This window comes from Pyrus communis, chromosome 4, assembly GCF_041283825.1.
Source record: "Pyrus communis isolate YQ-2024b chromosome 4, ASM4128382v1, whole genome shotgun sequence".
Lineage (NCBI taxonomy): Eukaryota > Viridiplantae > Streptophyta > Magnoliopsida > Rosales > Rosaceae > Pyrus > Pyrus communis.
Window position 1 is genome coordinate 6,058,273 of NC_142568.1, and position 21,232 is coordinate 6,079,504.

The 21,232-nt window shown below is 36.7% G+C and overlaps 3 protein-coding genes across 5 annotated transcripts; all 3 read left to right on the forward strand.

Annotated features, from left to right (window-relative positions):
• The first annotated feature begins 83 nt into the window (after nt 1-83).
• Nucleotides 84-5,091, forward strand: LOC137722934 (lysophospholipid acyltransferase 1). The gene is made up of 8 exons (XM_068462064.2): nt 84-897; nt 1,717-1,772; nt 2,063-2,283; nt 2,384-2,792; nt 3,091-3,176; nt 4,273-4,336; nt 4,481-4,599; nt 4,802-5,091. The coding sequence occupies exons 1-8, from the start codon at nt 596-598 to the stop codon at nt 4,940-4,942; spliced, it is 1,398 nt and encodes a 465-aa protein (XP_068318165.1). The 5' UTR covers nt 84-595; the 3' UTR covers nt 4,943-5,091.
• A 1,110-nt stretch (nt 5,092-6,201) lies between these two features.
• Nucleotides 6,202-9,033, forward strand: LOC137721684 (BAG family molecular chaperone regulator 1-like). The gene is made up of 5 exons (XM_088692417.1): nt 6,202-7,120; nt 7,244-7,781; nt 7,862-8,118; nt 8,243-8,389; nt 8,470-9,033. Exons 2-5 carry the CDS (start codon nt 7,544-7,546, stop codon nt 8,731-8,733), a joined length of 906 nt encoding a protein of 301 aa, XP_088548543.1. The 5' UTR covers nt 6,202-7,120; nt 7,244-7,543; the 3' UTR covers nt 8,734-9,033.
• A 5,874-nt stretch (nt 9,034-14,907) lies between these two features.
• On the forward strand, nt 14,908-20,373 carry LOC137723245 (uncharacterized). 3 transcript variants are annotated; one of them, XM_088692418.1, is made up of 12 exons: nt 14,908-15,120; nt 15,232-15,338; nt 15,503-15,629; nt 16,368-16,440; nt 16,630-16,751; nt 17,949-17,979; nt 18,737-18,809; nt 19,181-19,397; nt 19,513-19,581; nt 19,697-19,742; nt 19,840-19,978; nt 20,115-20,373. In XM_088692418.1, exons 3-9 carry the CDS (start codon nt 15,599-15,601, stop codon nt 19,533-19,535), a joined length of 570 nt encoding a protein of 189 aa, XP_088548544.1. In that variant the 5' UTR covers nt 14,908-15,120; nt 15,232-15,338; nt 15,503-15,598; the 3' UTR covers nt 19,536-19,581; nt 19,697-19,742; nt 19,840-19,978; nt 20,115-20,373. The 3 variants fall into 3 exon arrangements, with proteins under 3 accessions (XP_088548544.1, XP_088548546.1, XP_088548545.1); XM_088692420.1 differs by having other exon boundaries at nt 19,237-19,397; XM_088692419.1 differs by having other exon boundaries at nt 14,981-15,120; nt 15,252-15,338.
• Nucleotides 20,374-21,232: the final 859 nt, after the last annotated feature.

Below are 21,232 nucleotides of genomic sequence, written 5' to 3' on the forward strand. Positions count from 1 at the left end.
GATTTATTCCCCTTAAATTTTCCTGCTGATTTCAGAGAAACAAACCAGAGGCATTTTAACTTGAACATATTGCCAAAAAAACTGTAAGAGAAGTGAAAGACAGATTGGGATTTTTCCATCTGAAACCCTTTTGATTTGTCAAATGAGAAAAAAGTGCACCGATTTATTAGATGCATATAAAATGCACATATATTATGTTGGGACTCAAAATCTATTACATTAATTTAAGGGTTATGAGTGTAACGCGTATAAATGCACCGATAATATAGAGAGACTCGAAATCCGTTCAACGAGAATATGCCAGCCGTGGATAAATGCTATCGATGACTTCAAGAACACCGTACAAGGACACTATCGTCATTTCAGCTCCAACAGACAACCAACCAGCGTTCTCCCTCGCAGTTTTCATCACCAAATCCAAATCGTGTGAGACACTGACTCCCACGCAAACAGTAAAAAGTCCGCCGAGGGGCATATCGGTCATTTCATTCGGCAGGCCCAAACTCAGAAATCGATTTTGTTCTCCTTCTAATTCTCCGTAAATAAAAATCAGGACAGGTTTCTCAATTCGATTTGCAGATTGATACTACAAGCCATGGCCCTGGAGATGGAATCCATGGCCGCTGGGATCGGCGTCTCGGTCTCGGTGCTCCGTTTCCTCCTCTGCTTCGTCGCCACCATCCCCGTCAGTTTTATCTGGCGACTCGTCCCCAGTGCACCCGCCAAGCACCTCTACGCCGCCGCTTCCGGCGCTCTCCTCTCTTACCTCTCCTTCGGATTCTCCTCCAATCTCCATTTCTTAGTCCCAATGCTCCTCGGCTATGCTTCCATGGCCTTCGCCCGAAACCATTGCGGAATCATTACCTTCGTACTGGGCTTCGGCTACCTCATCGGCTGGTACGTTTCCAAAACACGAAGACTGATATTTGATTCCGATTCGTAATTTTGAAGAATTTGATTCCTTATTTGTGAGTTTGGTAATCGAGTTTAGTGAGAATAATTTGGTGGATGGTATTATTTTGTGTCGCTGATTTTGTAATTTATTCGGGTTTTATTGATTTTTCAAAGATTGTTTTTGGATAGTTCATGTTGGTTGATTGGTATGGTTATTTTATTATTTGTAGTGTTATTAATTTTTTTTTGTTTTTTAATCATGGATGATTGAATTTGACAATGCATGTGTAACTGTCATGAATTCCAATTAATTCGTGTTATTTTTGGTTGTAACCTTTTTTTTTTTTTTTTTAAATGAAAAAATTGTATTATTATTATTAGGGGGAGGTGGAAGAGTTCGAAACTTTTATAATAATTTAGGTGAGGTGAAAGTTTCTAACTCCGCATGTGTTAAACTGTTAATTTCATAAAAATTCTGATTCTTTATGCGCAATCAGTGAAGAGCTTTACATTCTAAGTTTTACAGATTTGATTTGTCCCAAAATTATGTCTTTGAACTTTAAAAATGCATTTTTAATGTTTCAACTTTCAATCACTTATGATGTTGGCAAGAAATTTTGATGACACCATTAACAGTATGTGAATGGTATAGGGATCTTTGTGCTCTTTGTTGATGCTAACATTGTTTCGATAATCCTAAACAGTATTGAAGTGATAACACTATCTATATGCGATAATTTTAATATTTATGTATCTAGGGATTTATTAAAGGTCTTATTTGATAATTCTTGATCATGTGTAAACATGTGTCTCTCTGTGTAGCCATGTATTTTACATGAGTGGGGACGCATGGAAGGAAGGAGGAATTGATGCAACTGGTAAGCACAATATCAGCCTTTCTAGCCAGCTTGCGTTTCTTCCTTAATTTTCTGCTCTTTACCAGGTTGCAACGAGTGTCATTCTCCTGTAAGAAAATGGCGAGTTCTAATTTTGGTCATTGATGACTTCCGTTTCTTTTTTATTTTTGACTAGAATTCATGGACTCTTCTAATGAATTCTCAACACGACTAAAAATGTATATAGTTGACATTTTGAATAGCCATATCTGTCTATGCACTTTTACTTTTTATGCGCGTTAGCTAAGTTTGAAGTTCCTTCTCATACTTAGGGGCCTTAATGGTGTTAACACTGAAAGTCATCTCGTGTGCAATCAATTACAATGATGGGGTTTTGAAAGAGGATGGTCTGCGTGAGTCTCAGAAGAAAAACCGGTTGATTAAGTTACCCTCCTTGATTGAGTACTTTGGCTACTGCCTCTGCTGTGGTAGTCACTTTGCTGGTCCAGTTTATGAAATAAAGGATTATCTTGACTGGACCGAAGGAAAAGGGGTATGCTTATTATGTACCAAGTGTCTAACCTTCTTCTCAGTTCTGTTTTCTTGAATTGATTTTTTCTCATACTTTGGCTTTTATTAATTATCATTTTCAGATATGGAGCCAATCAGAGAAAGGACCGTCTCCATCACCCTATGGAGCAACAATTCGAGCTCTTCTCCAAGCTGCATTCTGTATGGCCTTGTATTTATATTTGGTACCCAAATTTCCTTTGTCAAGATTTACTGAGCCCATATACCAAGAATGGGGGTTTTGGAAACGACTGGGCTACCAGTATATGTCTGGATTCACAGCAAGGTGGAAATATTATTTCATTTGGTCAATATCAGAGGCTTCTATCATTCTTTCTGGTCTCGGTTTCAGTGGCTGGACAGAGTCCTCACCACCAAAACCTCGATGGGATCGTGCAAAAAATGTTGATATTATAGGCGTTGAGTTTGCAAAGAGTTCAGTTCAGTTACCACTTGTTTGGAACATACAAGTCAGCACCTGGCTTCGCCATTGTGAGCATTTCTTTTGCTTCCTAAGTTTTCTTTTTTGTCAGTAACATACAATCCCAACATTTTCCTAGGAAACTATTTTTGCATATCCAAACTATGAATCCTAGTTAGGACTGAGTTGGATTCTGTTTTATGCTTTCTATATGCAAAGAACTATATGAATAATTGATCATATAGTTTGGTATCTGGTCCCTTCAGTTTTCTTCCTGTTGCATTTCATTGCTGAGATATTTTCTACTTTTAGCTGTGATCAAGAAAGCGCATATTTTGTTTGATTAACTAATATATTATCCTTCTGTAGATGTTTATGATAGGCTTGTTAAACCTGGCAAGAAGCCTGGTTTCTTCCAGTTGCTGGCTACACAGACCGTCAGTGCTGTTTGGCATGTGAGTATAAACTGTCTTACCCTCATCCTGAATGTGTATTTTTGTCATTTGCTGATTTTGTGTCCATTTTAGATTTTGTTTCTTCAAACAATAGCTCTGCTGCAAATGCATTCATTCTACGGAGTGGATTTAGCTGTCCATTTTTATAATTTAAAAAATAAGAAAAATAAAAAATAAGGAAAAGCGGTCAACTACTACCAGATGATTAACCGGTTGACAGTTCTCTTCAAAACGTCAGATAAACAGTTTCCTCGTGTAACTTATGTGTGGACTTTGTTACTTTGTAGTGTTCTGTTCCCTAATAAGGATGCTGGGACTGATTGTTTTAGGGCACCGGAAGGATGATTTACTCTTCCTCTAGTAGAGTATTGAGTACACTTTTTAATGCTTAGTTTTGCAATGTAATAAATTGTGTGGGAAATTCAATGTTTATATAACCTACATGGTTTAGTGCATTTTACGTTAAAATCTTGTGTTTAAGTTTTGTGCCTTTAACAAACACTAGGTGAAAAATAGGTGGCTGGGTGGAGTAGAATTTGTTTTTGGGAGGGGGGGATGGGGTGACAACATGCCCTCCAGTTTTGTGTTTCATGCCACCACTTTTGGCTCTGAATAGATTTCCGTGATGTGTTATTTTAAACGTAATTATGATTCTTGTGTTATTACATGCTTTTTATAGTTTTCTAGAACACCTAGGAGTTATACCATTCTAATGATTGATGGCAATGTCTTCAACAAAAAAAATATGGCAGTCTATATTGTACGTTAGTTGTGCCAATGTTTGGTGCCCATTTGTGTTCAAATTGCTAAAGTGAAATGATATTTATTTTGGGTGGAAGGGTAGTTCATTATGCAGACCTTATAGTTTCATGTACTTGCAATGTTAACGTCATAATTTCTGATCATCCACCATGCAGTGTTGTCAAGCCAAGTTCCAAAAATTTGTGCTCGGACCCATTAAGTTTCTCTTACATTAACTAGTCGGTTTACTTTTGTTTCATAGCCTTATGCTCTCTTATCTCCGGAATATGTTTGATTTTTCGCACGGTTCAAACTTGAATTTTCTGTATCATATTGGTTATTTTCTGAACTGCAGGGCCTCTATCCTGGGTACATCATATTCTTTGTTCAGTCAGCGTTGATGATCGCTGGATCAAGAGGTATTAGTCTTTCCGCTTCTAATTCACTAATTATTTCTTTGTTTCATTAAATTGCTATCTGTGCTTTAATAAGCAAGCATATACTAATTATTCCTTTTTTTAAGATAATTAATCTATATCATTTTCTACCTGTTCCGCAAGCAGTGATTTACCGATGGCAGCAAGCTGTGCCTCCAACTATGGATGTTGTCAAGAAGATATTGGTGTTCATCAACTTTGCTTACACTGTCTTGGTTCTGAACTACTCCTGTGTTGGTTTCATTGTTAGTCCTTGCTCTCGCTGTCTCTCGCACATACACATGCCGTTTTAGACACACACATGTACATGAACACATGCGATTAAGACACGCCTGCATATGAGCACGTCATCCAAACATACCATGACCACGACACACGCATGTACATGAACACATACCACCCTCTGATGCTTTAAATTTTCTCATGCACCCGTCTCACATGGTACAGGTATTAAGCCTTCGTGAAACACTGGCCTCGTATGGAAGCGTGCATTTCATCGGAACCTTTCTTCCCGTAGCATTGATCCTACTGAGTTACGTAATAAAACCTCCAAGGCCTGCGAAATCAAAGCCTCGGAAGGAAGAGTGAGGTCGTCTGCTGCAATGAGATAAGAAGGCACGTCTTTTCTAAGTTTACTTCACCTTGTTTCACAATGGTTGTAACATCTGTTCCACCGAAAATGTTGATCATGACAACTTCCGAAACAATGTTTATTTGAGTAGAGCATCTGTTTCATCTTTTGTAGCGTCAACCTCAGTAAGCGAAATCACGCGAATAACGAACCGGAAGGCAATTGTAGTAGCTTAGCAATAGCAATTCTTTAGCTGTCCAAACAGATGTTATCGGAAAACAATGTTCTAAAAGATGCTAGGTGTAGTCGGGCGGTCAGCTTGGGCCTTACACCCAGGTGGATAGGCAGATTAGGCTAATTTAAGTAAATTTATTATATATTATATAAATAAATTCCCATTTATAAAAACACTTAATTGTTTACATAAATTGCAAAATAAAATGATAAATATATTATAAAGTATTAGAACATATTCAAAACATGGGATCAAGTATATAATGAGTGTTCATTCAAGTATTAAAAAAATAAAATGTAAAATGAAAGCTATCAATTTTCTGTCTAAGTGAGGGTTGAGATCTAGCGGATGCCTAAGTGGGTTCAGGTGAGTTAGGTAGGTGTCTAGGCGAACTAGGCGGATTCCTAAGCGGGTCTAAGTGCACTTTCTTAACTTTCAAACGCTTAGAGACTAATCGGGGCGATGACTAGTTGCCTAGCACTTAGTTAAGGTTTAGACGGTGCTAGACGAAGATTTTTGGAACAGTGTTGGAAAATAAGATTATTGGTGCCAGTTTTACAGTTGAACCGACACGAACATCTTTTAAGTTAAACTTGAGGGACAATTTTGGAGGAATTGGGTTTGATTCATAATTGCATGATGCACCAATGTCGGTTTTAGAGTCGAGCATTTCATCGTCAAAGCCTTAATTAAAGAACCAATGATCAAAGATTTAATCGTAAAAAAAAGAGTATAATTTAAGTCTGGTTAAAGGCATTGACCAATAAAAAATGTTCGTATTTATTTTGATAAACTCGAATTGATGTGTTAACCTATGAGATTGCAGAGACGGCTTTGTTGTGCAAAAATGAGAGAGTTTATCTTTGGACTATTTTGTCATCACGTGGACTATTAATTCAATTAAGCCTTACTTCAACATGAAAAAATGCATCGTACCTTCTATAAAGGGTAGAGAAAATATTAAGGAGACTCTCTCAAATATAAAACTTTTCATGGATTCTTTATTACCTCATGATTTTGGCATAATACTTTATAATATTAGTACGAATATTAACGTTAAAATATGAAATGACAAAAAATTTATGTAAAACTCTGCTTTTAGAGTCACCTTAACATTTCTCTAAAAGAAAATAATTTTGAGCTTCATACCAATTATTTTCTTGTGACAAGACAGTAATGTCCCTCAGAACAACCGCATTTAGGCAACCAGATGGGTGCCAACTGGCTGAGATTTTCTTTCTGCTTAGTTGGCCTTGCATGTTCCGCTTTTTAATTCTATGTTGGCTTTCCTTTTCAATTATGTACAGGGGAGAACAACTTTTATAGTACAAATTCATTATTATTGTGTCGTTTTATATTAATAATGTAATAATATGATTCCACTTAATACTACAGTCTAGTAGTATTTCTTTTTTACTTGTAAGTGAGAGAATTTAGGTTCTATTCTCGTTAAAAGCGAGTTTGAACCACATTATTGCAAACTTAATGTGAGGCTGAGCCTCACTCCCATTCCTTTAGAATAAATAATATCGTTTGTTAAAAAAAAAAAAATTGTAATGACATGGTTTCTCTGCACATAACGTTGTATTATCATTACGAAAACCAATGTAGTTGTCTACCCGTTGCTATGGGGACAGAAACATATATCTTATTATATAATCTTTTCCTGCTTTAATTTCTTTTGTTTTGGTGTTGAATTTTGAGTTTGCATGAACACACACGACAGCCTTGAACAAGAAGAAAAAAAAAAGAGTTAAAAGATCTGAATTCTGCATGTAAAATGCTTATTGTTATTTGCCATTTTTGGTTTTATTTTACATTAAAATCCAAGTAGTTGTCTCTATTTTTTGTCCCTCTCCTTACGTTCACGTAAACTGATGTGGATTTTTCTCTTTTCCATTTTTTGTATAAAAAATTTATTCCCTTCACTCACTTCACCTTCTTTCTCTGCTGGCCATTAGTTTTCTCTCCTTTTTCTTTCCCATTTTCCATTGTTTCTCTATTGCTTTGATTAGATCTCAATTTCCTCCTTACTCTCTCACTCTTGACAAAGTTTTGGTCACGTTTCCGTCATCTGTCTTAGTTTATAGTTGTGCTCGTCTAATCCTCTGTTTCCTTTTGCTATTGTCGTCAATAGAAAAAGGCTGTTAATATTACTTGTAACCGTTGTTTTTGTTTTGCACCCTTTCTTCCCAATTCTTTCGCCATTGGGTTTTCTTTGATTCCACGACAGGGATCGAAGGGTTCTCTCTTCTCTGTTGGGTTACTTTGAATCCAAGCAAAGAACATCGCACGAAAACTCTCGGCTTCTCTTGAGTTTCTTGTTCAAGTAGCTTTCTTTTTTCTTGGTCTTACCCTTTGAAGATCAAGAAATAGATTATAGATGGAGCCAATGAAGTCAAAGAAGAACAAAACGCTTTCTTCGGAAAGCAAGCGCTCTGATGACAATGGCAGGGGATGCCCCGATAGTGCAGGCTTGGAAATCAGGCCGGGGGGAATGCTGGTGCAAAAGCGAACCGTTGAGATGAGTCCCAATTCTGTTTCAATCCCCACAATCAAAATTAGAGTCCGTTATGGCTCTTCGTACCACGAAATTCTAATCAGCTCCCAAGCAAGCTTTGGTACTACTTTGAAATTTCGAATCCATAAACTTTTGTTTTGGAATTGTTTTGTTTAACTGAATTTGGTTTTGAATTTGCAGGGGAGTTGAAGAAAATGTTGGCAGAACCAACGAAATTGCACCATCTGGATCAGAAGCTAATATACAAAAAGAAAGAGAGGGACTCCAAAGAGTATCTTGATGTGGCAAGAGTTAAACACGGATCAAGGATTGTGCTGGTGGAGGACATTTTGGGCAGAGAAAAAAGGTGCCTAGAGTTGCTCAGAAATTCAAATGCAGAGAAATCTTCGAAATCCATAGCCGAAATCAACTTGGAAGTGGACAAGCTTGCAGGCCAGGTAATGAAATTGAATCATATTTGGGGGAAAAGAAATCGAACTTGGGCGCAAGCGTGCAGTGACGAACTGGCCTAATCGCTATCTACTGAATAGTTTGTATTAATATCCTTTTTGTTGTAAATAGGTCACATCTTTGGAAACAACAGCTTCCGCAGGTGGGAAAGTTTCCGAGACGGATGTGGAGAAATTGACTGAGCTTCTGATGATGAAATTGATTAAACTGGATGGAACTGTTGCCGACGGAGATCTAAAATTGCAGAGAAGAGTGCAGGTATTATAAATTTCAACATCTTTAAAATGTATTCTACTTGCACATTATTTGTATTATTCTAACTGTTGGTCTACATGAAGGTGACAAGAGTTCAAAAGTACATAGAAATTCTGGACATGTTGAAGCATCAGAACTCCAAATCTAGCAGCAATGGGAATAAAATCAAATTGCAGCAACAAGACAGTTCAACCGGCCACATGCCAAAGGACTCAAAACTGACACAAAAACAACGCATGCATTGGAAACTAGAAAATTCGGTACGAAAAAATCCAGTGATGCAGCAGCAACAAGAGAAGAATTCTGAGTCAGTTGTAGTTACAACAAAATGGGAAACTTTTGATTAAAACCAAAAGGGCTAACTAGAAGTTGTTTGAGTACGTTCTTCCTCAAATTAGAGTCCAAAACAATGAGAATAGCATTGTTAAAACATGTATAATTAAATACATTGTTCCTGGTCTGATTTTCCATTTGTTACAATTAACTGGCATCTCATTTTTTTTTCTCTACTTTTGGGGTTGGCTGTTTGCAAATCTGTAAATAACTTATGGTGGATAAGTAAAAGAAGGGAAAAGGAATAAAGGAAGAGATGGTACAAAACACAAAATGGAAGTTGTTATGTGATTGGTTCCATTCAAGTTGTATGATTTTTCTTTTTTGTACCAGCGATATTTTACTCTGCGAAAACGGAGATTCATATTCAGATATACAGGGAAGAGCACATCTAGTCTAACCAACGTAACTACGCTGTTAATCGGCATTTTAGCCAAAATGATCCATAAAATTGACATAACTCCTCAATTCAGTCTTTGAAGATGAAAGTTGCTCAAGTGGTCTTTGAATTTGTCCACTGTAAATCATTTTAGTCATTCCGTGAAAAATTTGTCAATATCTTTGTTAACTAGCTTTGTTTGTCTAGGGACCAATGGATTGGACCATTCAGTTCATCTTCTTTTTTTTCTTTCAATTATTTATAGCCTATTTATTTTTCACAAGTGGTTATGAATCTATGATTAAACAAGTATATGGAATTAAGGTATGCAGAACCACAAAAGATCCCTTGTTTCCTGTATGGCTGCATTGCTGCTACTGGAAATTAAAGAATTGCAGAAAATCATAGTGGAATGGATACCCTTTTGAATAATCATACAAAAATAATAGAAAAGCAGGTTTGACTTTAGAAGATGTGATATGATATGGAGCATGCTGCCAACATGTTCTGATATAGAAAAATAAAAAGTTGAACAATATTATCTGCAGATTCACTATGTTAATCAAATTCAGTAAAACATTTAGCAATGTCAAAGTATCAGAAGCTTGTAGGAGTACTTGATCATTGCAGTTATAAGTTTTCATTTGAATTACTAACATGTTGAAACGTGAACCAAACTCAAATGTATCATTATTGAGGAAAAATTCCATCATATTTAATACAAAAACAGTTGATTTTTGAGGGTTGCATCGATATTTTATAACTTTTACCTGGTTGGTTTTGTGGTATAACTAACAACAGATTATAGGTTAAAATTAGCACCAAGTGCATCAACATTTCACGATTACACTTCGCATGCTGCCCATGGTCCATGGCTTTATAAATAGAGAAGTGATAGAGAAGGCTGAAAAGAAAAATTGGTTTTTGCTAGTCGCATCGGTCCTTTATAACTTGTTGGTTTCGTGGTATAACTAAACGTAAATAAATTATATATTAAAATTGACACCGAATACATCGACATTTCACAATTACATGTTGGCCAGGTGAGACCAAGTGATAGTGCTTGGGCATGAAATCCAGATATGGGCCGAGAGTAAATAAACCAAGATGGAAGGTTGTGATTATCGGCTCAATAATGAATTTTCAGTCCATGCAACATTCTCAGCTCAGAAATAGAATGCCAGCAATTTGACTAAGTCCTAGTGAAATTAGGATTGTTAAAGGATCAGATTGTGATAGTGGTTCGATCGAGTCCTGTTTGGGTTAGGATTGTTGAAGGACCATAATGAGTTTTGGTAAGATTCAAATTATTTTAAGAATCTAAACCTATGACTGATCATATAAAGAATGAAACGAGCGTAGAAAGAGACTAGGTTCAGAGTCCTAGTCCAAGTCCAAGAAGTTGAATTTGGATAGAGATAAAGTCTTGGCATGAGAGGTGTTTGCTGAGATAAGTGCCAAGGGTATCCAAGTGTGCTGAGGAGTTACATTTATAATAGAACTCTGCTTCAGTAGACTTGACTGTCATAGAATTCACTTCTATAAGTAGAAGTGGTTTTGCAACGTACAGAAGACCTTCAACTCAACAATTTACGCAATACCATTCTCACACATTTGAGAAAAATTATATATATACTAAAAGAGGAAAAAAGCCTAAAATACTGTTCCTTCTACAGTGTGATTCCTTTTTTACCCCTTCTTTGTTTCTTTAGTTACTGTTTATTGTACAGCGTGATTCCGTTTTTACCCTTTCTTTTTTAGCCCTTCTCGAGTCTTGTGCTTCGTTTCTGTCTATCTAAGAGCAGTTCCACCGGAGGTGGAATAGCCTAGCACTCTGTCCAAAAGTGAGGCCAACACCCTGTCCAAGTGCTTAAGCCCGCAAAATAGCTTGGCACCCAGCCCAAGCCAGGTAACAGATCAGCCCATTTCGGACAGACCCAGAAGCCGCCCTATTTGGCTGGCGCGAGTAGGAGACATGGGTGTAGGCGGCGGGGCCCGCTTGTCAGCCCACTTGTGTTCACCCGGATGAAGGCTACGTAGCCCTCCTCAATGTCGTTGGATTTCCAATGGTAAAAAAAATTTAAATTTGACTTTTAAAATGGACCGTCCGATCACAGATCAACGGTCCATGTTTTTTTCACAAAAAATAAAAAAAAACAAAAAAAAAAGGCCTAACGGTCAGAATTTTGACCGTTGGCCACGTGACAGCTCGTTGGCTGTTGGATTTGAATATTTTTCAAATCCAACGGTCCATATTAATTAACAACATTAAAATTTATTAAAAATTATGAATTTTTTTTTTTAAATACAGAAAAATTTTAAAAAATTATTATTTTTTTCTATAAATACCTAACCCTCATCTTCCACCTTACACCACATTTCAATATTTTCTACAATTTCTACACTTTCTACATTTGAATATTTTGTACACTTTGAGAGAAAAAAATGACTTCGTGGAAGCTCATTGAAGATGTTACATTGTGTGAATGTTGGGTTCACACTACTCATGACCCGATTATAGGTAATGAGATGGATAAGCGAGAAATGTGGAGTAAAATTACGAAAGCGTTTTGCGATGTACATGGAAAAGATGCCAAATCTAGTCAAGGTCTTCAAGGTCGTTGGAAAAAACTCAACGCATCCTTTACTTGTTGGAAAAATGTCATCGCTCATGCTTCCGGTAATCTGCGTAGTGGGACAAGTTTAGCGGATCAGGTAACAATATTTTTATTTATTTATATGCATTCCACCCACATCAATATTTTAATTTATTTAATTTCTTATGTAATTTTTATGTAATTTATATGCATTCCACATGCATCAATATTTTAATTTATTTATTTGTGTTACACCCGTATTTTTTAATACTATCTTATCCCACATTTTTATAGACACTACAAGCACAAGCATTCTACAATGCAAAGAACCGTAACAAATCATTCAACAAATGGGAATGTTGGCAAATTGTCAAAGATTGCCCTAGATACAAAATTGTGGCAACCGGTCCAGAAGTTGTCATGCATGGTATAGGTCTACACAGCTTGCTAGAAGCAGACACGGCCGAACAAGAAGCCAACACATTTGAAGACACGAAATGGACACCTGAAGAAGTGCTAGAGACCCAACCAACTCGTCAGTCCCTCAGGCCTCAAGGTAAAAAGGCATCAAAGAAAAAATGTAGTTCTTCCAAAAATGACTACACTAAATATATGGAGGAACTTGCTCGCCAAGGTGAACTGAACATGGCGTGGGAAAAGGCTAAAGATGAGGAAAAAGCTACTGCTATGGCAGCAATAATAGCAGCTACTGAGGCTTGTGATGCGGCGGCTGAGAGACAAAGAGAATAGTTAATCGAGAGAACGAGATGATTAGAGAAGCACTTCATCGAGAGAATGAGACGCTTAGAGAAGAAAGGATGGCTCAAGCAGATCGTGACACTATGAACAAGTCTCTAGTAGGACTGTCTCCGAATTCAAAATATTTTTGGACATCGGAAAAAAGAGATGTTGTGCGAAGGAGGCGTGTAAGAGATGCCGAAACAAGTCAAGGGGGTTCTAGCTACAAAAATCCTAGCAACGAAGATCCTAGCACCACATATCCTAACTCCACAGACTTTGTATAATTTCGTATTTATTTGTACTACTTTATTTAATTTGTTATGTAATTTCTTAACATTTTTAGAACTTTATTTAATTTCTTATATAATTTCTTATTTATTTTTAGAACTTTATTTAATTTCTTATGTAATTTTTGTAGTTTATTTAAACACATCAAATAAGATTACATAAACTCACCAAATAAACTTTAAAAAAAACACCAAATAAAATTACATAACCTCACCATATAAACTTAAAAAAAAAAAAACACACTAAATAAGATTACTTAAAAAACAATACACTTTATTCTTCAACCACAAGCTTTATTTTAATTATCTTCGCCCTTGTGCAATGCCCATTAGTCGTCAATCAAGTCATTCTGGCGGGTTATGTGCCAGTATGGGTCTTGCAATAAAGTGTACCGCTGAACGATTAATTCATTGTAACGTCCATCCCGTTCCAACGGCTCGTGTTGCATGGGATCTTCGGTCTGGTCATGAGCATAATAGATTTGAGTTCTTGAGTTGTTCATCGGATCTGGCTCGTATTCATCAACGACATCATAATCGTACTCGTCTTCAACAATCATGTTGTGGAGAATAATACACGTCATCATGATGAATCAAAGAGCCTCGACATCAAACATTCTAGCTGCAGCCTTGACAATCGCCCAACGAGCTTGCAGGATACCAAAACAACGCTCGACATCCTTCCTACACCCCTCTTGACACTTTGCGAAGTGTTTTTCTTTTTCACTCTATGGATGTGGCACTGTTTTGACAAATGTTGACCACCTTGAGTAAATGCCATTTGCAAGGTAGTATGGTCCATCGTATTTATTACCATTAACCCAATATGTGCATCTCGGCCCATTTCCTTGTAGCAGTTCGTCAAACATTGGAGATTGGGTAAGGACATTTAAGTCATTCTGAGCTCCTGGAACACCAAAAAAAGCATGCCAAATCCATGTATCAAATGAAGCCACCGCTTCCAAAATAATGCTTTTGGCTCCTTTTCTGTCGCCATAAGCTCCTTCCACGCACTTGGACAGTTTTTCCAAGTCCAGTGGATGCAGTCGATGCTTCCAATCAAGCCAGGGAAGCCTCTCATCTCATCCTTCCTCAGAAGCCTTCGCATGTCCCTTGGCGTGGGTTGCCGAAGGTACTTATTGGTGTAGAGGGCTTCAATTGCAGAGCAAAACCGCATCAGGGACTCCAGAACAGTTGTTTTTCTCATCCTTGCGATCTCATCCACTTGATCTGCAGATACTCCATATGCAAGCATTTGCCAGGTAGTCGTAATTTTTTGCTCAAGAAGAAGACCTAAACATGAAAAGCATCATCTTTTTGCACAAAATATGGATCATGGCTGCAAACAGCACTCATAATTTTATTGAACAAACTTCGTTGCATTCTAAAACGATGTCTAAAAACATGATCAGGGAAAACGCTGTTGGGAATAAAATAATTTTCCAAGAGATCTTTACCTCGTCTTTCCCTTCTTCTATCGATGTTTGTTGCACGTCTGGGTAGGGTTATTTGACCCACAACTTCCATGATATGGCGGGAATGTGAGGCCCTCCGCCTTCTATGGTGATCATCCTCATCCACCTCTACCTTTGTCAAGATTGACCAATTCTTCCTGTTGTGCCAACAACCTTTTCTGCTGCTCTTGCAACTATTTATACACTCTCCTTGAAGAAGACATTGTAAGAACTTAAGATTTGAAAACGATAAAGAAGGATTCTGAGCTAAAAAAAAGGATTGAGTTTAGTGTGACATGTGGCTTGTCGGGATTGGTTGAAAATCTTAGCGGAAATCTATTCACAAAATAGTACGTTCGGATAATGACACGTGACGTGACGAGATTGGTTAAAAATCCTATCCGAAATTAAAAATATTTTTTTAATTTATTATTTTATAAAAAAATTATTAATATTTTAAATGGACTGGATGCTAGCTCATTTTGTAGGGGTGGAGATCGTTTGTGCCAGTGCATTTTTAGACTGGGTGCCAGCACATTTTTATAGGGATGGAGATGCTTTGGCCTATTACCTTTCATTAGGGTCTATTACTGTTCACTGAAGTGGACAAATGGATTGGTGCTGGCGTAAAGTCTTTAGAGGTGGAGTTCCTCTAAGAAGGAAAGGATCTAGATGTACACGTGTGGGTCATCTAGGAATGAAAAGAGGTTGAATATACGCGTGTGGATTCATCTGCGGTGGGAGGGAGACTATCATTCCGCTCTATCTCAGTCCACTTTCTCTCTCAAAAATCTTAACTGGAGAAACACTTGGCTACCTTCTTCACTATGTTAACTCTGCCGTCCAACAACCACCACCAGCGGGCCAGGAGCTTGGAGGGGATGCTACCTCTGCCGCCCCCGTCCAGCTCGGCGAGATCACCCAAGACGGCTTTAATTGCAGGGTAAGTCTTCTCTCTCTCTAGAATTTTGTTTGAGATTATTTTTTTTCTCTCTGTTCTGCTCAATCTTTCTGGCCTCTGATTGAATCTATTTTGTTAATCATCTTCGAAAAGTGACCTCTGAGCTTTCTCAGCCAAAGAATCGTCAGTGACTGGGTTTAGGGTTGTGGGGTTATTGATTTTCTGCCATGTTCGTCTCGGACGCCTGGACACGTTGTTTGGTAAAGTGGATTCTCCCTTCCTTTTTATTTGTCCCACTTAACTCATTATTTTCTTTCCTTTTTTTTTTTTTTGGTTTCGAAGACATCAAATAATATGTAAAATTAAATGGGTTTTCCTCTTTTTTGTTTGGTTTGGTTTTGTTTTCGTATGGTGAAACTTTCAGAAAGCTGATCAGGCTGGTGAAGCAGTATGGAGTGGGAAAATGGGCACAGATAGTTGAGAAGTTGGTGGGTAGGGCTGGCAAGGAGTGCAGAGAAAGATGGCACAATCATTTGCACCCTTATATCAAGGCAATTTGTTCTTACATATCTTTGGGATGTTATAAATTTTGATGCATGAGTAAACTAACAACTAAAATTTGCTGCTTGGATACATTTTTAGATTTGTACATTTTATTCTTTCTCAATTCTGCGAGAGAGAATAAAATTTTACTCTCTAGTCCTTTTATTTTGGTTTACTGTTGAATTTTATCACTCTGTCAACAAAAAACCTTTCCATGCTCGAGAGTCCCGCAGGAAAGTAGTCAATCTTGTGCTCATGTTTCTGGTTTGAGTTCTCTGATTTTTCTGGTTCTCCGTTTTGGAAAATTGAAGCATTTGAGTTTGATTGAGAAACTCATTTGTTATATTATACACTTGCATTTTAAACATCTGTAAATTATTAATCTTTTTTGGGTTTTTATGTTTTTTAGGTTTGGGTTGTTATGGAATGGATGAATCAAAATTCTGCTGTTATAATTTGTACTTGCTCTATACACATTGTGCAATGTATGGTGAATAATTGATCTTCCAATTTATGCTGGACTTTTTGATCCGTTCAATTATATATCCCTTACAGAAATTTGGTCTAATACACATAGACATAATGATGGAGGTAAACAAAATGATTATAATGGTTTTGTTCATCCATTCAAACTGAAGTATAGTTATCTAATTATTACAGTTTAATAGCATTATCTTATTGCTTAGTTTGTGTTGTCCATTCTCTTATTTGCTTAGTTTGTATTGTCCATTCTCTTATTTGCTTAGTTTGGATTACCTGGCAGAAAAGATGGGATTCATTTCCTTGGAGAACCTGCTGTTCTTTGCGAAAACATTTTCGGTAAGATTCCAACATTGATATGTAACTAGAAAGTTTGAAACAACAAGAAATAGGTTTCGCATACTCCCAACATAACAAGAAACTACGAAGCTTGAAATACAAGTGTTATTATGGCTAATGTGCTCGACTGATATATACTTAATGTTCCAACCATGTTAGGCTGTCTAAATATGTTTATTTATGTTGCAGAACATCTTTCCAGTATCTATTGAAAAAGCAGGGTGGAAAGCAAGCTGCTTGGGAATATCCTTTCGTTGTTGTTGGTGTCAATATCATGTTTATGATCATGCAAATACTTGACCTTGAAGCCAGTAAGTGTCAAAGGTGCTCGTTTCGTTCCAAGTTTTGAACTTAGTCAATGATTTAGATGATAAAAGGTGAATTTGTTAATATAATTCTTTGAATTTTTTTCTTCTGAAAATTGAAGAATTATACAAGGTCGAAGCCGTTTCTTGCAATTGATATGGGAATTTCTTGAAGTTGAAGTATTTGGATCTTTGACATTATTTTTCTCTCTTTTGGGAGAAAAGGTAAGATGAAAACAATATTTGTTACCAGTGCATGTGAATGTTGATTGTCGAAGAATTCAAGGTTGCTATGTTGGTGAAAATCTGAAAATTGACCCAATTTTGTACAATATATTAGTTTAAGAACAATAAACACCCACACCACACACACATATATGCATCCAAAAGTAAACGAGTTGGAAATGTTTCATAATATTTTGCTTTGAATCTTCTTTGGCATGCATAAGATTTACCATTCCCTTTTAAATAACTTAAATCAGCTCTAGTCCATGTTTGCTTAACAATTTTGTATCATTCATTATATAATTTCACAAATTACTGTTCATTCTACAGTGTTCTTCCTTTTTCACCCCTGCTTCTTTTTTGTTATTTCAACATTGTTGCTTTGCTTTGCTGTGAGATGAAAATGGTGACGCGTGGGTCCTCACCAACTCAATTTCATTTATACAGAGTTTTCTTCCTTTTGGATGTTTCGTCTTGCTTCTTTCTTGCTCTGCTCACAGTGACTCACTTTACTTTGTGTTCTGAAGGCTGCCATGCTTGATTTGTTCAAGTCGGCGACAACTGCATATTTTAATTTTTGTATTTTTATGGATTTTTGGAGTCTGATTTTTGTTTTTGCAGTTTTCTCAGTGATTGACTTCTTTGGCGTTTAATTTTGGTTTTTGATGTTTTCTCAGTGATTGAATTCTTGGGTTTTTCGCCGTCCCCAATTTTAGTCTACCTAGAAAAGATTAGCAAGTGGAGTTTTCGCAGCATGCAGTGGATCAGCATCACCACTGTTCTTGCTCGAATCCGAAAAAAAATTTAAAACCCAAAAAAGGTTGGGTTTCCTGGTGAGCTCTCTGGTATGGTCTATTTGCCAGCTCTTACAACCTTAAATACATATTCTTTTCTATTTGATGAACTGTATTCTTTTCTATTTGATGAACTGTTGATTTATTTTATTTTATCTTTTGTTTTGGTTGCATGTTGATGCAGGTATTTTGTCTGACATTTTTTTTTTGTTGGGGTAAGTGATTTGGTGAGTTCAGATTTACTAGCCTTATCTAATTGCAAATGTTTTGAGTTTTGGTTTCTGAGTTAACATTTAGCTACTGGATTGCATGAAGTTACTATTTAAATAAATTTTTTGTATAAGAATGCTTTGATAACAAATTACCATTTGTAAGAGGTTATGATGAATATGCCTTATATGTTGTGTCGTAGGGTATTTGGGTATGGTATTGGAATACATCTTTTGCAATTCAAGGATCTGGAAAACATGCCCAAGTGACTGCATATAGGCCACATACTCAATCAGTAAATAGCAAAGACCTCTAATGCATACAGTGTTGACGATGAAGCAAGTGGGATTACTATGGAGTGTAATTTGATTTCTGCACTCTCATTTGTCTTCATGATTAATTATTATAAAGATTATGAAAGTTTTTGTGCCTAAATTATATTCAAACATGTACATCACCTGGCAACGTTACCTGAACAAAAGCTTAACTTACTCTGATGTGAAAGAAAGAATGGTTGCATGTACATATATTGTATGAATCATGGATGAAATTGAGAAGACCAGATGGTTAGATAAATCATAAACTCCATACAAAACCTTGGGAATGCCTCTAAAATTTTTTAGTGTAAAATTTGTAATAGCAATGTAATTCTCATTTCTTAAAAACGAAAAACACTAGTTTTTAAATATAGTGTTCCTTTGTTTGTGTTTCTACAGCTTTTGCTGAATTTAATTTGAAAGTTAATATTTGCTGTTATCTTAGGCTGCTTTATGAGTTATTGAAGAAATTGGATTCAGAATTGAAGTATGAGGTCTGCCATTGGGCTGTGTATTATGTAAGTATAATCATTTTTCCTACCATTGTTTAAGACTATAGTTCCTTTTGCATAGTGTGGTTGGATCAGGTTGTATATATAGTGACCATCTCTGCTTATAATGAGCTTCCATTTGTTGTGCTGCAAATGACCGTTAGCATACCACAACCACAGAATTTATGCTTAGCATGCTAACGCAATTGATATACAGATCTTTGTACAAAATTCTCTCATATTGATGGTTCATTGAATAGTCAATAAGTATTACATAATAAACAATCAATATATATGAGGACACCATCTTATCATGCTTCTTGAAGAATTTAGAGTGTGATTTGAAAACTTGGAAGAAATTTCGGTTTTGAGCAAAGCCCGTCTACGAAAATGTCTAGATTGAAGGAAAAATATGGCAAATACTACACGTGTTGTTGATGGTGGACGTGTGTAGGAGGATGGAAGCCCAAGTCTTCTCTCGAAGGTTCCAGTACGCTTTTCCATTTGTGTACAGATCTCTTGAGCTCTCAACATCGTCTTGCTCAGACTCTCTCGTAGCTCCTCATTTTCTCCCTGTGCAAATCTCAAAGACGCCTACCACAATTGATTCACCAGGTCCTCTCAGCAGAAAATTAGTTTCAATTATTGCTTTTAAATAATTTCTCTCTCCTTTCTCTAAAATCCATTTTTTATTTTCTGGAAAGGGTTTAATAGATGTTTCTGTGTGTAGGTGGTACTCGGAGAAGTTTGTGAAGGGCCAATGGGACAAGGATTGCAAAAATACAATGCTTACCTCTCAGTGCGTTTCAATCTGACCTTCCTCCTAAATTTTCTTCCAAATCACAATTTATATGATTAATTTGCTGATTCTTTTTCTAGGAACTGAGTATTTGTCTCTTGATTATTTTTTGCAGAGATTGTACTAATTTCCCTTTGAATGGAAATTTGGGGTTTCTTCAGGTATAACGTTATCAAATTTTATTTTTCTAATTTTCTGATTGTGGAGTTTTGCAGGGAGTGATATATACTTATATTTTGGGATTTTTGATCCTTGCAGGGTTTTCGCTCGCCAGACAATGATAGGCGAATCACCGCAAGAAGCAGCAATTATGCTGCAAACTGAATCCAGGATGACTGACCTGGACTCTTCATGGTGGTCGCACCTCTCCTCTCTGCTCCTCCTCCAAAACCCCTCTGTAGGTTTCCAAACTTAACTTGTATTTTCTCTCTTTCAGCCCTTTAGAAGGGTTTTGGAAAAAATGATTATTTTTTTTACTATAATTTTGGTTTTGATGATAAAATTTGGATTTGCCCGTTTGGGGGTTTTTCCAGTTCAGGACCTAGGAAACAAGTAGCAATGCAGAGGCACTGTTGGAGAGATTGTGGACCTCTGTTTAATCACAGTCCAGTTCCGACTTTGTTACTACTTTTGCTTAATACGATAGAGCAGATGAAAAATAGGGAAATTAAGGATTTTATTACCTTCAGGATGACAAATAAACCGTGTCTTAGCTTTTACTTACATTGTCCCCATTTGTTCTCATATGTTCTACTGTTTCGAATTAATCACTAACAACTCTATTTTTCAAAATTTGTAGTAGCCAATTGAAAACTCTTGCAGAATAAGATTCGGAAGAGAAAACCTTACAAACAATATATATGTAAAATAGCACAGGACTTAGGTGCAGTTTGGGATTGAGGTGATTAAAAAAAAAGCTAGGATGAAAAAAAGCTGGTAAGGATTTTGGTGTTTGGTAAACATCCCAAAACAGTTTTTTTTCAAAGTTTCACATGAAAAAAAGCCAAAAAGTGGAAGTTGCATTTTGCAGCTTCCAAGAAGCCGCTTATTTTTACAAAACACAGAGCTACAGTACCACTTAATGAATTTTTTCAATTTACCAAAACTGCCCCCTCCTTTCACCTTTCTCCTTCTCCCGCTCCTACACTCTGCACTCCCTCTTTCTTTCTCGCAAAAAACTTCTACCCTGCGCCGTTCAGCGAATCCCTCTTCCTTCTCGCCGCTGCACCTCTTCCTCCTCCTTTTTGTTTCTCTTCGTCACTCTCAACGCCATACCGCCATCGCGTTCCAGGTACAAGCTACTTGACTTGCTTTCAATTTTTGCTATAAATAATTAATTTAATTTTTAGGTTAGGGTTTGACTGCTCTTTGACGATGAACCCATGTTTTGGGGTTTTCTGAAACGGGGTTTTGTGTGGCAACCAACAAACGAGCTCGATCTCATTGATTAGGTAAACGTAACTCTTTCTGAAACAGGGTTTGGTGTTTGAATTAATGTTCTAATTTTCAGTTTTGGGGTTATGTTCTGATTTTCAATTTTGGGGTTTGAATTAAGGTTATTATCATGACATCCATGAAGCAATTTCAGTTGTTAGGGTTTGATTGACAACGATGGTGTTGCTTTGTTTGTGTTGCTTTGTCTGCTATAAAG

Excerpts from the sequence above, each read along its gene's own strand:
- LOC137721684 (XM_088692417.1), top strand. The coding sequence starts at position 7,544 with ATGGAGCCAATGAAGTCAAAGAAGAACAAAACGCTTTCTTCGGAAAGC. Across the intron at positions 8,119-8,242 it reads TGGACAAGCTTGCAGGCCAG|GTCACATCTTTGGAAACAAC; the intron begins GTAATGAAATTG and ends TGTTGTAAATAG. Across the intron at positions 8,390-8,469 it reads AATTGCAGAGAAGAGTGCAG|GTGACAAGAGTTCAAAAGTA; the intron begins GTATTATAAATT and ends GTCTACATGAAG.
- LOC137722934 (XM_068462064.2), top strand. The coding sequence starts at position 596 with ATGGCCCTGGAGATGGAATCCATGGCCGCTGGGATCGGCGTCTCGGTC. Across the intron at positions 2,284-2,383 it reads ACTGGACCGAAGGAAAAGGG|ATATGGAGCCAATCAGAGAA; the intron begins GTATGCTTATTA and ends TATCATTTTCAG. Across the intron at positions 4,600-4,801 it reads ACTCCTGTGTTGGTTTCATT|GTATTAAGCCTTCGTGAAAC; the intron begins GTTAGTCCTTGC and ends CACATGGTACAG.
- LOC137723245 (XM_088692418.1), top strand. The coding sequence starts at position 15,599 with ATGGCACAATCATTTGCACCCTTATATCAAG. Across the intron at positions 17,980-18,736 it reads GACATTTTTTTTTTGTTGGG|GCTGCTTTATGAGTTATTGA; the intron begins GTAAGTGATTTG and ends CTGTTATCTTAG. Across the intron at positions 19,398-19,512 it reads TACCACAATTGATTCACCAG|GTGGTACTCGGAGAAGTTTG; the intron begins GTCCTCTCAGCA and ends TTCTGTGTGTAG.